Source organism: Procambarus clarkii, chromosome 43, assembly GCF_040958095.1.
Source record: "Procambarus clarkii isolate CNS0578487 chromosome 43, FALCON_Pclarkii_2.0, whole genome shotgun sequence".
Lineage (NCBI taxonomy): Eukaryota > Metazoa > Arthropoda > Malacostraca > Decapoda > Cambaridae > Procambarus > Procambarus clarkii.
The window spans coordinates 12,754,147-12,771,289 of NC_091192.1; the positions used below are offsets into that span (position 1 = coordinate 12,754,147).

Sequence of the window (17,143 nt, forward strand, 5' to 3'; positions counted from 1 at the left end):
TCCAAAGGAATTTGTTGACTTACTGCGGGGCACACGGGCCACAGGGATAAGAGCCTCGTTGGACGTAGAATCGCTGTTTACCAACGTACCTGTGGACGAGACAATCGGGATGATAGCCGACAGAGTGTATCGTGATCCAGCCTGTACTCCTCTTGACATACCAGAAAATATTCTGAGGAAACTACTCCAAGCTTGTACTAAAGAGGCACCCTTCTTGAGCCCGGATGGGCACATGTATAAGCAAGTAGATGGGGTCGCCATGGGTTCTCCCCTAGGTGTCCTGTTTGCAAACTTCTACATGGGTACCATCGAGAAAAAAGTCTTAGTCGACATGAACTTGAAACCAGCCATATACTGCAGGTATGTTGACGACATTTTTACACAGGTACCTGATGTCAGACATCTGCAGGAGCTGAAGGAGGCATTTGAGCAGAGTTCCGTGCTGCGTTTCACTTACGAGATGGAAAAGGATGGGAAGCTGCCCTTTCTAGATGTAACAGTCATGGAAAAGAGCGGAGGTTTCCACACTGCAGTCTACACTAAGGAAACGAACATAGGAATGTGCCTAAATGCCAACAGCGACTGCCCAGACAGGTACAAGAGGAGTGTTGTTAACGCATATGTCGACCGTGCTCTCAGCCACAGCTCAGAATGGAAGCAAGTCGACGAAGAACTCTGTAGGGTAAGGCAGGTCCTAGTCAACAACGGCTTCTCCAATGGTTTCTTCGAAGACATCATAAGAAGGAAAGTGAAACGCCATGCAACCTCTGAAGAGACAACTAACACAACACCTATACCCCCTATTAGACTATTTTACAGGAACTTCTTTTCCACAGCTCATAAAACGGAGGAAAAGGTCCTGAAAGATATTGTTAATAGAAACGTTATCCCTACAGACAAAAATCAGAGGATACAACTGACGATTTACTATAAAACCAGAAAAACAGCTAGCCTACTCATGAGAAACTCTCCAGACACAAAGCAGAACGCTTTAAAAGAGACCAACGTCGTCTATGCCTTCAAATGCCCACTTGGGGACTGTAAGCTCCAAAAAACCCAGTATATAGGCAAGACAACAACATCTCTTTCTAGGCGTTTAACGATGCATAAGCAACAGGGCTCCATTAAGGAACATATAATCTCTTCCCACAACCAAACCATCGCCAGAGAAATCCTGGTAAACAACACAGAAATCATCGATAGATACAGCGATAGCAGACGGCTTGACGTTTGCGAGGCACTGCACATTAAGAAGTCAACACCAGCAATCAACAGCCAATTAATGCACAACTATATTTTACCCACCTCAAGACTCCGCTCCAATATAGAAGCATCAAGAAAAATGGACCAATAGGCTTTCTACAATCACTTCCATTTCAATATATATATATATATATATATATATATATATATATATATATATATATATATATATATATATATATATATATATATATATATATAAACATGGGGATCCATGTATACATCCGCACACAACGCCACACAACCTAGTTGTACTCACCTAGTTGTGTTCGCGGGGGTTAAGCGTTGGCTCTTTGGTCCCGCCTCTCAACTGTCAACTAACAGGTGTACAGGTTCCTGAGCCTACTGGGCTCCATCATATCTACACTTGAAACTGTGTATGGAGTCAGCCTCCACCACCTGTGTTCCCTTGTGAGTCTACAACCCGTGTTAACTAATCAATCCTTGTCTACCCTGTCAATTCCCCCTGAGAATTTTGTATGTGGTGATCATGTCTCCATGAACTCTTCTGTCTACCAGCGACGCGAGGTGCAGTTCCCGCAGCCTGCCCTCGTAACTCATGCCTCTTAGTTCTGGGACTAGCCTAGTGGCATACCTCTGAACTTTCTCCAGCTTCGTCTTGTGCTTGACAAGACGGGCTCCATGCTGGGGCCGCATACTCCAGGATTGGTCTTACATATGTTGTATACAAGGTTCTGAATGATTCCTTACACAGATTTCTGATAGCTATTCTGAAGTTAGCAAGCCTCGCATATGCCGCTGATGTTATTATTTTGATGTGGGCTTCAGTTTCGTGAAGTACTTCATCTCCCATTCTGTATGCAGTGTCTGGTTTCCTATTTCCACCACCTAGTTTCATTACCTTACATTTACTTGGGTTGAACTTTAGTAGCCATTTGTTAGACCAATCCTTCAGTTTGTCTAGGTCATCTTATATATATATATATATATATATATATATATATATATATATATATAATATATATATATATATATATATATATATATATATATATATATATATATATATATGTCGTACCTAGTAGCCAGAACGCACTTCTCTGCCTACTATGCAAGGCCCGATTTGCCTAATAAGCTAAGTTTTCATGAATTAATGGTTTTTCGAATACCTAACCTACCTAACCTAACCTAACTTTTTCGGCTACCTAACCAAACCTAACTTATGAAGATAGATTAGGTTAGGTTAGGTAGGGTTGGTTAGGTTCGGTCATATATCTACGTTAATTTTAACTCTAATAAAAAAAATTGACCTCATACATAATGAAATGGGTAGCTTTATCATTTCATAAGAAAAAAATTTGAGAAAATATATTAATTCAGGAAAACTTGGCTTATTAGGCAAATCGGGCCTTGCATAGTAGGCTGAGAAGTGCGTTCTGGCTACTAGGTACGACATATATATATATATATATATATATATATATATATATATATATATATATATATATATATATATATATATAACTGAAAACTCACACCCCAGAAGTGACTCGAACCCATACTCCCAGGAGCAGCGCAACTGGTATGTACAAGACGCCTTAATCCACTTGACCATCACGACCGGACATTATGAGGTGATAGCCGAGGCTATTTGAACCACCCCACTGCCGGCACTCGGATAGTAATCTTGGGCATAGCATTTTACCAAATCACCTCATTCTTTGGGGCACACGTGAGGAACACAAATGCGAACAAGCCTGAATGGTCCCCAGGACAATATGCAACTGATATGCCCAAGATTACTATCCGAGTGCCAGTGGTGGGGTGGTTCAAATAGCCTCGGCTATCACCTCATTATGTCCGGTCGTGATGGTCAAGTGGATTAAGGCGTCTTGTACATACCAGTTGCGCTGCTCCTGGGAGTATGGGTTCGAGTCACTTCTGGGGTGTGAGTTTTCAGTTGCATATTGTCCTGGGGACCATTCAGGCTTGTTCGCATATATATATATATATATATATATATATATATATATATATATATATATATATATATATATATATGTCGTACCTAGTAGCCAGAACGCATTTTTCAGCCTACTATGCAAGGCCCGATTTGCCTAATAAGCCAAGTTTTCCTGAAATAATATATTTTCTCTAATTTTTTCTTATGAAATGATAAACCTACCCATTTCATTACGTATGAGGTCAATTTTTATTTATTGGAGTTAAAATTAACGTAGATATATGACCAAACCTAACCAACCCTACCTAACCTAACCTATCCTTATAGGTTAGGTTAGGTTAGGTAGCCGAAAAAGTTAGGTTAGGTTAGGTTAGGTAGGTTAGGTAGTCGAGAAACAATTAATTCATGAAAACTTGGCTTATTAGGCAAATCGGGCCTTGCATAGTAGGCTGAGAAGTGCGTTCTGGCTACTAGGTACGACATATATATATATATATATATATATATATATATATATATATATATATATATATATATATATATATATATATTATATATATATTTATATATATATATATATATATATATATATATATATATATATATATATATATATATATATATATTATACATATATATATTATACCTTGTACTATACTTACACTGTCTGTATTCACCTAGTTGTGCTTGCGGGGGTTGAGCTCTGCTCTTTCGGCCCGCCTCTCAACTGTCAATCAACTGTTTCTACTACTACTAATATTTTTTTTCCCACACCACACACACACACACACCCCAGGAAGCAGCCCGTAACAGCTGACTAATTCCCAGGTACCTATTTACTGCTAGGTAACATGGGCATAAGGTGAACTCTTCCCATCATTTCTCGCCGGCGCCCGGGATCGAACCCGGGACCACAGGATCACGTGACCAGCGTGCTGTCCGCTCGGTTACCGGCTCCCATAAACTGTGTGTGTGTGTGTTTACAAACACAGATTTTCATCAGTACTTAGTCTTGCATCTGTGGTTAAGACTCACATCTGCGTTAGATTCTAACACCAATATGCCGTCAATAGTGGTGTATAACTGTGAAGATTGTTGTGAAGGCACGTGGCGGGTAGAGGGAGGGGGTGAATTACCCACACAGTGGTGGTGGTGGTGGTGGTGGTGGTAGGGGGGGGGGGATAGTGGTGGTGGTGGTGGTGGTAGTGGGGGGGAGTGTGGTGGTGGGATGGTGGTGGTAGGGGGTGGGGGTCACTTCATCAATACTGTACAGTACAGTGGTGGTGGAATGTGGTAAATGTCAGTGCCGGGAGCGTGACACACTCCACCACCTTCATAACAGCTGTTGATGATCAAGTGATGAATGAGAGGAAGTCAGATGATGACAGGTAAGAGTCTGGTGACAGAGTGACGGAGTGTATGACGTCACGTGTGTCAATGGCGTCAGTGAGGAGAGAAGCAGCACCATCAGTGGTAATGAATGTATATTGTGTCTGAGGAAGAACACACACGGGCCAAGAATGCCGTATGGATAACACAAGCGACGACCTCGCTTCGTGCAGGTTCGACTCCCACCCCGACAGTCCCAGTGGTTGGGCACAGTTCCGTCCCTTCGTCCACATGTCCCAGCACCTATCCTGTGCTCCTATCCCTTCCAGGTGCGGTATAGTCGTACTGGCTGAACGGTTCCTCCTCATACCGGACCTGCCACCAACATACAACAATATATATTAACCCTCGTATTCGTCTGGGGATACGACACTTGGGTGTAACACAGTAACGTGTCGCAGCTTGCAGTAAGGAGCACGGTAGGAGCCTCTAACCAATATTTATCATAATTTGTCAATAAATATATACATTAAAATGTTTTCGTGGCGCTATTATCGTCGTCAACAATGGGATGGTGTGAGGCGGAGGGGCGCCGCGCACGCTGCCATATACCGCACTTAACTTGACACTCAACAATATGATCAATGTGTTGACGGAGGCCAGCGGCAGCCCGCGGCGGAGTACACGAGGCCACGCCTCCAGTCCTGCTTCTCCAACTACTTGAGCTGGACGGTAGAGTGACGGTCTCGCTTCATGCAGGTCGGCGTTCAATCTCTGAATGTCCAAGTGGTTGGGCACCATTCCTTACCCCCGTCCCATCCCAAATCCATATCTTGATTGATGAAGATCAATTGATTGGTGGCCCGTGCCACCAAAGAGGTGGCACGGGCATGAATAGCCCGTAACCTTGATTGATTGATTAAGAGTAAGCCAACCAGAAGGTGGCACGGGCATGAATAGCCCATGAGAGGTAGATTTTATTTTTTTATTTTTATTGAATGTATACTGTGTGTATTTAGGTCGCATTTAAATCATCAGGCAGCTATCGCGGGTAAGGATACTGCTTGACAGTGTTTATGAGGGTCTCCAGCTGCTGGACACCTTTTTTGACCACAAGAGTGGTTATCTTGAGATGATTTCGGGGCTTTTTAGTGTCCCCGCGGCCCGGTCCTCGACCAGGCCTCCACCCCCAGGAAGCAGCCTGTGACAGCTGACTAACACCCAGGTACCTATTTACTGCTAGGTAACAGGGGCATAGGGTGAAAGAAACTCTGCCCATTGTTTCTCACCGGCGCCTGGGATCGAACCCAGGACCACAGGATCACAAGTCCCGCGTGCTGTCCGCTCGGCCGACCGACTCCCACCGTGGTAGTGTTGACGGCTTCAGGGTGGTTAGAAATCAATCTCTAGAAATCTCTTTCTAGAGATTGTAAAGTAAGCTTTTTGATCTTGGTTTATAGGGAAAGTTTCTCATTCCTGGGATGAATTTGTCATCCTTCTTATGAGAGGGAACAACCAGGTACCCATTCACTGCTGGGTGAACAGAGGCTACAGTTGAAGACTGGCTTTATACCCGTTCAAGTGGACATAAATCCACACTACACTACAGAGGTCAAGACCTGCATAACCTAGACGAGGCCTAACAAGGGCACGATAACATATCACCACGAACTAGGCCAGTGAAGGAGAGGTGAAGATCAACAATGATCACTTACAATTAATTCATTGTGTCGGGGGACAGAAAGCCAGAGTGTATGTATACACGTTTGGCTTTTATCGAGGTGGTCCCCCCCCCCCCCGAATTACTGGCTGAGTAACTGACCCCGCCCAGGATGCCTCCTCACAGCAATCCGACTAACTCCTGAGTACCTACTCACTGTTAGGTGAACAGAGGAATTAGGTGAAAGGAAATGTGCCAAACTATTTCACTACTACAACTTTAGTTCCAATCATAGTTCGAAAGTACGTATAATGTTAATTGTTTCTGGCCATCGAGCACAGTTTAATCCTTAAGAGTAGGGTTTAAGTTCTCCCTCTAAGGTAATAATTATAAGGTGAAAGTGGTAAGCCAGTATGACTATATGACATTTAGAAGATATATGAGGACATGCTAAGAGCTGCGGTATGAGGAATGTGTGAAGGAACGGTGCTCAACCGCTTAACATCAGGAATCGATCGCCGGCCCCCGCAAATAGCAATGCCGTCGATGTACCGACCAGACCAAGTGAATAATATATTCACTAGATGATACAAAATATATTCTGCCTCACGCTACATTCACAGTCCAATAACTTCTACGTGTCAACGAACCAGCGCCACCTATTTTGTTTCTGTTAAGAGGTGAACCAATCCCAGTATTTTGACCGCTGATGCTGTATTTTATTAACAAGTTACCATACATTCACACGACTCTAATGTCTATATCCGTCTGCTGGCCGGAACTGAACACTAGCTCTTGAACTTGATGCCTTAACACTGTACTCTGTGTACTCATTCAACTGTACCACCATGACCAAAGACGATCAATTTTACACTGTAGTTGGAACAGATATCAAACAGTGATCAACTTTACTGAGAAACAAGCCATTCACAAGTGTTCGGAACAAGCTCTTGCTCAACACCGAACACACGGCATCATAAACACACACAAATCACATTAACGTGATATATATATAAATGAGAAAATCCTCTGGGGCTATGAGGTGTGTACATGTGTTTACAACATTGATAATTTGTAACTAGCGTCAAACATTGTTATTGGCTTAGCTAAACGAACTAGAGGGTTCAGTTCCTGAACCGATTATGTGCCTCTGTAATCCTTTACACCACCGCCCACGGGATGGGTATGGGGTGCATAATAAAGAAAGAAATTGATTGATTGGCTATGAGGTGGGCGCGAACCTTCGACCCCGGCATTTTTTTTTTTTTTTTTTTTTTTTTTTTTTTTTTTTTTTTTTTTTTTTTTTTTTTCTACCACAGACGTGGCCACACATTTACAATGGCGACCCCGGCATTGCCAGTCGCGTACACTGGTCTAGTGGTGATCAGGTGGTGGTCTAGTGGTACGCGACTGGCAACAATATGGCAATACCGCAGGTCACAGGTTCGCGCCCACCTACAGTCTCAGTGAATTTTCACACGTCATCATACAGAAGATTCCAGACCTGGCAGTGAAACGCTTCAACAAGAACACATACCTCACAACATCCACCTGAGCACATATGGTATAGCATTAATACAAAACTTATATGCCAAGGTCATCGTATACTTACCATCTGGGTGACAGCTCATGTAGGAATGTCAGGGAATGACATTGCCAATAACTTGCAACTAGAGACTAGTCGCAAGTTTAAAGTTGCAAAATATATCTAGAATAAGTTCTAAAAACTTAGAACTTGCAACTAAGAGGAGAAATGCAGTATTATGTACTGCATTTGGTACATAATGTTGCAGAGCCCCATAACAGTACAGCATCACGTTGCAAAGCTCCATAACAGTAATGCCTGCGTTGCAGAACCCACTAACAGTATTACATCGTGTTGCAGAGCCCCATAACATCACATCACAGAGCCCCATAATGTCACAGAGCCCCCCATAACATCACAGAGCCCCATAACATCACGTCACAGAGCCCCATAACATCACATTACAGGGCCCCATTACATCACATTACAGAGCCCCATAACATCACGTCACAGAGCCCCATAACATCACAGAGCCCCATAACATCACATTACAGAGCCCCATAACATCACGTCACAGAGCCCCATAACATCACGTCACAGAGCCCCATAACATCACGACACAGAGCCCCATAACATCACGTCACAGAGCCCCATAACATCACGTCACAGAGCCCCATAACATCACAGAGCCCCATAACATCACGTCACAGAGCCCCCTAACAACACAGAGCCCCATAACATCACGTCACAGAGCCCCATAACATCACATTACAGAGCCCCATAACATCACATTACAGAGCCCATAACATCACATCACAGAGCCCCATAACATCACATCACAGAGCCCCATAACATCACAGAGGCCCATAACATCACAGAGCCCCATAACATCACAGAGCCCCATAACATCACAGAGCCCCATAACATCACAGAGCCCCATAACATAACACCACAGAGCCCCATAACATCACAGAGCCCCATAACATCACAGAGCCCCATAACATCACGTCACAGAGCCCCCTAACATCACAGAGCCCCATAACATCACATCACAGAGCCCCCTAACATCACAGAGCCCCATAACCTAACATCACAGAGCCCCATAACATAACATCACAGAGCCCCATAACATCACAGAGCCCCATAACATCACAGAGCCCCATAACATAACATCACAGAGCCCCATAACATCACGTCACAGAGCCCCATAACATCACAGAGCCCCATAACATAACATCACAGAGCCCCCTAACATCACAGAGCCCCATAACATAACATCACAGAGCCCCGTAACATCACAGAGCCCCATAACATCACAGAGCCCCATAACATAACATCACAGAGCCCCCTAACATCACTGAGCCCCATAACATCACAGAGCCCCATAACATCACAGAGCCCCATTAACTACAGTGTAATGTTTCAGAGCGGTTCCTGGGCTCCAACTGGAGGGAGGAGTGGGTGGTGCTCCACGAGGACTCCGCCCTCGAGTGGTACAAGGAGCATGACGAGGCCGACCTCCTGGGTGCCATCATCCTCAAGGTTCGAGCCTCACGCCCTGCACTCCTCTACCACATTTACTCAACCACTTACGAAACATCTACATCTTTCCTTTGTTGCAGTTATCTTGAGGTTATCTTGAGATGATTTCGGGGCTTTTTAGTGTCCCCGCGGCCCGGTCCTCGACCAGGCCTCCACCCCCAGGAAGCAGCCCGTGACAGCTGACTAATACCCAGGTACCTATTTTTACTGCTAGGTAACAGGGGCATAGGGTGAAAGAAACTCTGCCCAATGTTTCTCGCCGGCGCCTGGGATCGAACCCAGGACCACAGGATCACAAGTCCAGCGTGCTGTCCGCTCGGCCGACCGTCTCCCAGTGTTTTTATTTTTGCATTTAGTAAATAGTTTATGAGGTGCAAAGCTTGTTTATAACCCTGGGTTGTGACGTTTCCAAGCTTCACTCAGCTTAAGCTTTAATAAAGCTGTCATTATTAAGGAAAGATGTACATGCTTCGTATGTGATTCTGTAAATTCATGGTCAATACTGACTAAAGCATAGTATATAGTCTCCTCTCTCAATGTGCCACAACGTAACAAATGCAGCTATTTTGCTCTACCAGACAGGATACCAACCCGACCAACCCCCCTAACTTATAAAAGGCTGTTACGTACAAAACGTCAATATTCAGTGCTCTAATTTTCACTGACACGCAGCAATCTTAATGGACTGGTCGTTAACGTAACAAATTGCGACACATTGTATGACAGGACGAGTTGTAGTGACCATATGTAAACCCTATCCCGACACAACCCTACCCCCATTGTTTATCACCCCCCCCCATTGTTTATCACCCCCCCCCCCCCATTGTTTATCGCCCGACACAACCCGACCCCCATTGTTTATCACAGAAACAATTGAGTGTCTGGGGAATAATATGACAAATACAATGAGAATTGTTTAAAAGTAGTGGAAAAGAGGAGCCAAAGTGTCAAGGAAAAACACGCGCTAAAATTATAATACTTGGAGACTTTAATCACAGGGAAATAGACTTGGTAACTAATGACGCCAAAGGGGCAGCCTTGGAGAGCAAAACTTGTAGACGTGGCGGATAACACGTGGATAGATAATACTTCTAAAACAGCATATTATAGAACCTACAAGAGTAAGTGGAGAGGACTCGCCAGCAACAATAGATCTGGTCTTTTCCCAAAACGAGGCAGATGTTGAAGCAACAGAGTATGAGACGGCTCTAGGGGCTAGTGACCGCTTCATTGTCACGGTTGAATACATAGTGGAGCTGAACGAGTTAGTTGTACATAAAAACCTGTTGAAGAAATGAGATATTACAGACGTTGGGACTATAGTAAGATGAGGAACTTTCTACCTGACATCCAGAGGGAAAGCAAAATGGATGGGAAAACAGCAAATGAGATGATGGAATTCAATGATGGGAAAGGTACCGATGGAGTGCAGTAGTTCGCTTCGTGTTTTCTGAACCACCTCAACAAGAAGGTGGATGAGAAGAGTACAGTAAACCTCTGGTTCAGTGGGCAACGCAGTGAAGCTAGATAGGGGAGAAAACACGCCTGGAAATGGTGCACAAAAATATGAACAGGACAATAGAGTGGCATCAAAGAGAATCAGAACAAATACATCCGAGTTAGGAAAGAAGCTAAGAGGCAGTTTGAAAATGACATTGCTGCAAAAGTTAAGGACCAACCAAAGCTCTTCAAAAGCCAAATAAGCAGCAAAACAACAGAGTGACACCATGTACTTGGATAGAGGTACCAAAGGGGAATTGTCACAGAAAATGATAATGAGGTATGTGACGGACTCTACAAAAGATTTCAGAAAGTCTTTACCACAGGACCAGCATAGAGATCAAGCTTGCGAGATGAAAAGAGAGAAGATACAATGGATAACATTGTAGTCCTGTAGAAGAGGTATGGAAACACCAGGGGGCACTAGACATGACAAAATTCAGTGGAGCCAGACAAAATCTCACCATGGTTGCTGAAGGAGGCTGCAGACGTGCTTTGTCACCATGAAAATGTCTTAATAAAATGCTTAAGACAGGAAATCTAAGAAGTTTGGAAGAAGACAAAAGTAATGAGGATATTAAATTAGGGGATAGAAAGCAGGCACTAAATTACGGATCGGTGTCATTGACAAGTGTTCTGGGTAAAGTGCTGCAGAAAGTAATCACTTTAGGAATGGTGGAGCATCTGGAGGCACGAACTATGTGACAAAAGATCAGCATTAATTTCGAAAGGGAGAGTCATGCCTGACAAACTCGGCGGAGTTCTGTAACAGGGGTGACTACAATATGACAGGAAAAAGAAGGCTGGGTAAATTGTATTTATCTAGATTGTGAAGAAGCATTTGACACTGTCCCTTATGAGAGACTGGTGCACAAGACAGAGAGGCAGGGCTGGGATAAACTGGGAAAACACTGAACTGGGTAAAGGGCAGAAGGTACTACAGGTACTCCCTACACAGGTTTTGCTTTCTGAAGGTCAGAAAGTCAGAGTCACAACCAGTGGTCCCAGACTCAGCCCTGGGACCACTGCCGTTCCTAATTTATGTGAACGACCTGCTCCAGGGAGTGAGTGCGTGCATGTCAATGTTTGGAGATGATACAAAGCTGACGAGGAAAGTGAAAACAGATGAGGACTGCAGGAAGTTACAGGAGGACCTTGACAAACTCCAGGAGTGGTCAAACAATAGTTGCTGGAATTCAATCCCAACGAGCGTAAGGTAATGAAGATGGGAGAGTGAGAGGAGACCCGGTAATCTACACTGTAAGGTGGAACGCAACCACAGTAATCCGAAAGAAAAATTTGGTTGTGGAAATAATTCCAACACTCACACCGGAGGCACACAAACAGGATAACATCAGCTTCACAAGAGATGCTAGTATATATATGAACTTTGTTTAGAAACCTAAATCCTGACTCCTTCAAGGTATTGTACACAACATTTGTTAGACAATACTGGAATATGCAGCACCGGCTTCACACCTTGTGAAGCACAAAACTATAATAGAAAAATACACAAGTTTGCAACAAGATTTGCGCCAGATCTCAGAGAATTAAGATAGAAAAACATGCTAATGAAACAGTCTCACGACCATAGAGGATAAAAGGCACAAACGGAATATGATAACAACATACAAAACACTGAGGGGAATACATGAGGTGGACCACATAACACACCACATGAGGTGGACCACATAACACACCACATGAGGTGGACCACATAACACACCACATGAGGTGGACCACATAACACACCACATATCTTCGTCAAATTGAGAGGAAGTAGGAAAAGAGGACACAGGTGGAAGCTTTAACCGCCAATGAGCCAAGAGAATATAAGGAAATAATCATACCCTTTACGGAGGTCAACAAGTGGAATGCACTGAAGGAAGAAGCTGTGGAAGCCACCTCCATCCACACCTTTATGGCCAGATTCGACACTGAATTTGAGCGTGGTAATAGTTCAGTTATAACGCACCAGGTACAACAAGGCTGGTAGGCAGGACACAGAGCTTAACCTCACTACCAGGTGGGCACTGTTAGGTACGTGTTGTTAGTTAAGTACATACTCATCTCCTCCCCCCCGTGTACACATATTGCTCCCCTGTGACCACATAGTGCTCCCCTGTGACCACATATTGCTCCCCTGTGACCACATATTGCTCCCCTGTGACCACATATTGCTCCCCTGTGACCACATATTGCTCCCCTGTGACCTCATATTGCTCCCCTGTGACCACATAGTTCTCCCCTGTGACCACATAGTGCTCCCCTGTGACCACATAGTTCTCCCCTGTGACCACATAGTGCTCCCCTGTGACCACATATTGCTCCCCCTGTGACCACATAGTGCTCCCCTGTGACCACATAGTTCTCCCCTGTGACCACATAGTGCTCCCCTGTGACCACATATTGCTCCCCCTGTGACCACATAGTGCTCCCCTGTGACCACATATTGCTCCCCTGTGACCACATAGTGCTCCCATGTGACCACATAGTGCTCCCCTGTGACCGCATAGTGCTCCCCTGTGACCACATATTGCTCCCCCTGTGACCACATAGTGCTCCCATGTGACCACATATTGCTCCCCCTGTGACCACATAGTGCTCCCATGTGACCACATAGTGCTCCCCCTGTGACCACATATTGCTCCCCTGTGACCACATATTGCTCCCCTGTGACCTCATATTGCTCCCCTGTGACCTCATAGTGCTCCCCTGTGACCTCATATTGCTCCCCTGTGACCACATATTGCTCCCCTGTGACCTCATATTGCTCCCCTGTGACCACATATTGCTCCCCTGTGACCTCATATTGCTCCCGTGACCACATATTGCTCCCCTGTGACCTCATATTGCTCCCCTGTGACCACATATTGCTCCCCTGTGATCACATAGTGCTCCCCTGTGACCACATATTGCTCCCCTATGATCACATATTGCTCCCCTGTGACCTCATAGTGCTCCCCTGTGACCACATAGTGCTCCCCTGTGACCACATATTGCTCCCCTGTGACCTCATATTGCTCCCCTGTGACCACATATTGCTCCCCTGTGACCTCATATTGCTCCCCTGTGACCACATATTGCTCCCCTGTGACCTCATATTGCTCCCCTGTGACCACATATTGCTCCCCTATGACCACATATTGCTCCCCTGTGACCTCATATTGCTCCCCTGTGACCACATATTGCTCCCCAGTGACCTCATATTGCTCCCCTGTGACCTCATTTTGCTCCCCTGTGACCACATATTGCTCCCCTGTGACCTCATATTGCTCCCCTGTGACCACATATTGCTCCCCTATGACCTCATATTGCTCCCCTGTGACCACATATTGCTCCCCTGTGACCACATATTGCTCCCCTGTGACCACATATTGCTCCCCTGTGACCTCATATTGCTCCCCTGTGACCACATATTGCTCCCCTGTGACCTCATATTGCTCCCCTGTGACCTCATATTGCTCCCCTGTGACCACATATTGCTCCCCTGTGACCACATATTGCTCCCCTGTGACCTCATATTGCTCCCCTGTGACCACATATTGCTCCCCTGTGACCTCATATTGCTCCCCTGTGACCACATATTGCTCCCCTGTGACCACATAGTGCTCCCCTGTGACCTCATATTGCTCCCCTGTGACCACATAGTGCTCCCCTGTGACCTCATAGTGCTCCCTGTGACCACATAGTGCTCCCCTGTGACCTCATAGTGCTCTCCTGTGACCTCATATTGCTCCCCTGTGACCACATATTGCTCCCCTGTGACCTCATATTGCTCCCTTGTGACCACATATTGCTCCCCTGTGACCTCATATTGCTCCCATGTGACCACATATTGCTCCCCTGTGACCACATATTGCTCCCCTGTGACCACATATTGCTCCCCTGTGACCACATATTGCTCCCCTGTGACCTCATATTGCTCCCTTGTGACCACTTAGTGCTCCCCTGTGACCTCATAGTGCTCCCCTGTGACCTCATAGTGCTCCCCTGTGACCTCATAGTGCTCCCCTGTGACCTCATATTGCTCCCCTGTGACCACATAGTGCTCCCCTGTGACCTCATAGTGCTCCCCTGTGACCACATAGTGTTCCCCTGTGACCTCATATTGCTCCCCTGTGACCACATATTGCTCCCGTGACCACATATTGCTCCCCTGTGACCTCATAGTGCTCCCCTGTGACATCATATTGCTCCCCTGTGACCTCATAGTGCTCCCCTGTGACCTCATAGTGCTCCCCTGTGACCTCATATTGCTCCCCCTGTGACCACATATTGCTCCCCTGTGACCACATATTGCTCCCCTGTGACCACATATTGCTCCCCTGTGACCTCATATTGCTCCCCTTTGACCACATAGTGCTCCCCTGTGACCACATAGTGCTCCCCAGTGACCTCATATTGCTCCCCTGTGACCACATAGTGCTCCCCTGTGACCTCATATTGCTCCCCTGTGACCACATATTGTTCCCCTGTGACCTCATATTGCTCCCCTGTGACCACATATTGCTCCCCTGTGACCACATATTGCTCCCCTGTGACCACATAGTGCTCCCCTGTGACCTCATATTGCTCCCCTGTGACCTCATATTGCTCCCCTGTGACCACATAGTGCTCCCCTGTGACCACATAGTGCTCCCCTGTGACCTCATATTGCTCCCCTGTGACCACATAGTGCTCCCCTGTGACCTCATATTGCTCCCCTGTGACCACATATTGCTCCCCTGAGACCACATATTGCTCCCCTGTGACCACATATTGCTCCCCTGTGACCACATATTGCTCCCCTGTGACCACATATTGCTCCCCTGTGACCTCATATTGCTCCCCTGTGACCTCATATTGCTCCCCCGGTGACCACATAGTGCTCCCCTGTGACCTCATAGTTCTCCCCTGTGACCACATAGTGCTCCCCTGTGACCTCATATTGCTCCCCTGTGACCTCATAGTGCTCCCCTGTGACCACATATTGCTCCCCTGTGACCTCATATTGCTCCCCTGTGACCACATATTGCTCCTATGTGACCACATATTGCTCCCCTGTGATCACATATTGCTCCCCTGTGACCTCATATTGCTCCCCTGTGACCTCATATTGCTCCCCTGTGACCACATAGTGCTCCCCTGTAACCTCATAGTGCTCCCCTGTGACCACATAGTGCTCCCCTGTGACCTCATATTGCTCCCCTGTGACCACATAGTGCTCCCCTGTGACCTCATAGTGCTCCCCTGTGACCACATATTGCTCCCCTGTGACCTCCTATTGCTCCCCTGTGACCTCATATTGCTCCCCTGTGACATATTGCTCCCCTGTGACCACATAGTGCTCCCCTGTGACCTCATAGTGCTCCCCTGTGACCTCATATTGTTCCCCTGTGACCTCATAGTGCTCCCCTGTGACCACATATTGTTCCCCTGTGACCACATATTGCTCCCCTGTGACCACATATTGCTCCCCTGTGACCACATAGTGCTCCCCTGTGACCACATAGTGCTCCCCTGTGACCTCATATTGCTCCCCTGTGACCTCATATTGCTCCCCTGTGACCTCATAGTGCTCCCCTGTGACCACATATATTGCTCCCCCATTGACCACATATTGCTCCCCTGTGACCACACATTGCTCCCCTGTGACCTCATAGTGCTCCCCTGTGACCACATATTGCTCCCCTGTGACCTCATATTGCTCCCCTGTGACCACATATTGCTCCCCTGTGATCACATATTGCTCCCCTGTGACCTCATAGTGCTCCCCTGTGACCACATATTGCTCCCCTGTGACCTCCTAGTGCTCCCCTGTGACCTCATATTGCTCCCTTGTGACCTCATAGTGCTCCCTGTGACCTCATATTGCTCCCCTGTGACCTTATATTGCTCCCCTGTGACCTCATATTGCTCCCCTGTGACCTCATAGTGCTCCCCTGTGACCACATATTGCTCCCCTGTGACCTCATAGTGCTCCCCTGTGACCTCATATTGATCCCCTGTGACCTCATAATGCTCCCCCTGTGACCTCATAGTGTTCCCCTGTGACCTCATAGTGCTCCCCTGTGACCTCATAATGCTCCCCTGTGACCTCATAGTGCTCCCCTGTGACCACATAGTGCTCCCCTGTGACCACATAGTGCTCCCCTGTGACCACATAGTGCTCCCCCTGTGACCACATAGTGCTCCCCCTGTGACCACATAGTGCTCCCCCTGTGACCACATAGTACTCCCCCTGTGACCACATAGTACTCCCCTGTGACCACATATTGCTCCCCTGTGACCACATAGTGCTCCCCTGTGACCTCATAGTGCTCCCCTGTGACCTCATAGTGCTCCCTTGTGACCACATAGTGCTCCCGTGACCACATAGTGCTCCCCTGTGACCACATAGTGCTCCCCTGTGACCACA

General features: G+C 46.3%; 1 protein-coding gene across 1 annotated transcript in view; it reads left to right on the forward strand.

The window, feature by feature from the left end:
- LOC138350001 (PE-PGRS family protein PE_PGRS30-like) overlaps window positions 1–17,143 on the forward strand; it is a 101,643-nt gene that overhangs the window by 54,671 nt on the left and 29,829 nt on the right. The window contains exon 3 of the mRNA XM_069300050.1: window positions 9,128–9,243. Coding sequence (XP_069156151.1) covers window positions 9,128–9,243 — 116 coding nt within the window. The remainder of the gene's footprint in view (window positions 1–9,127; window positions 9,244–17,143) is intronic.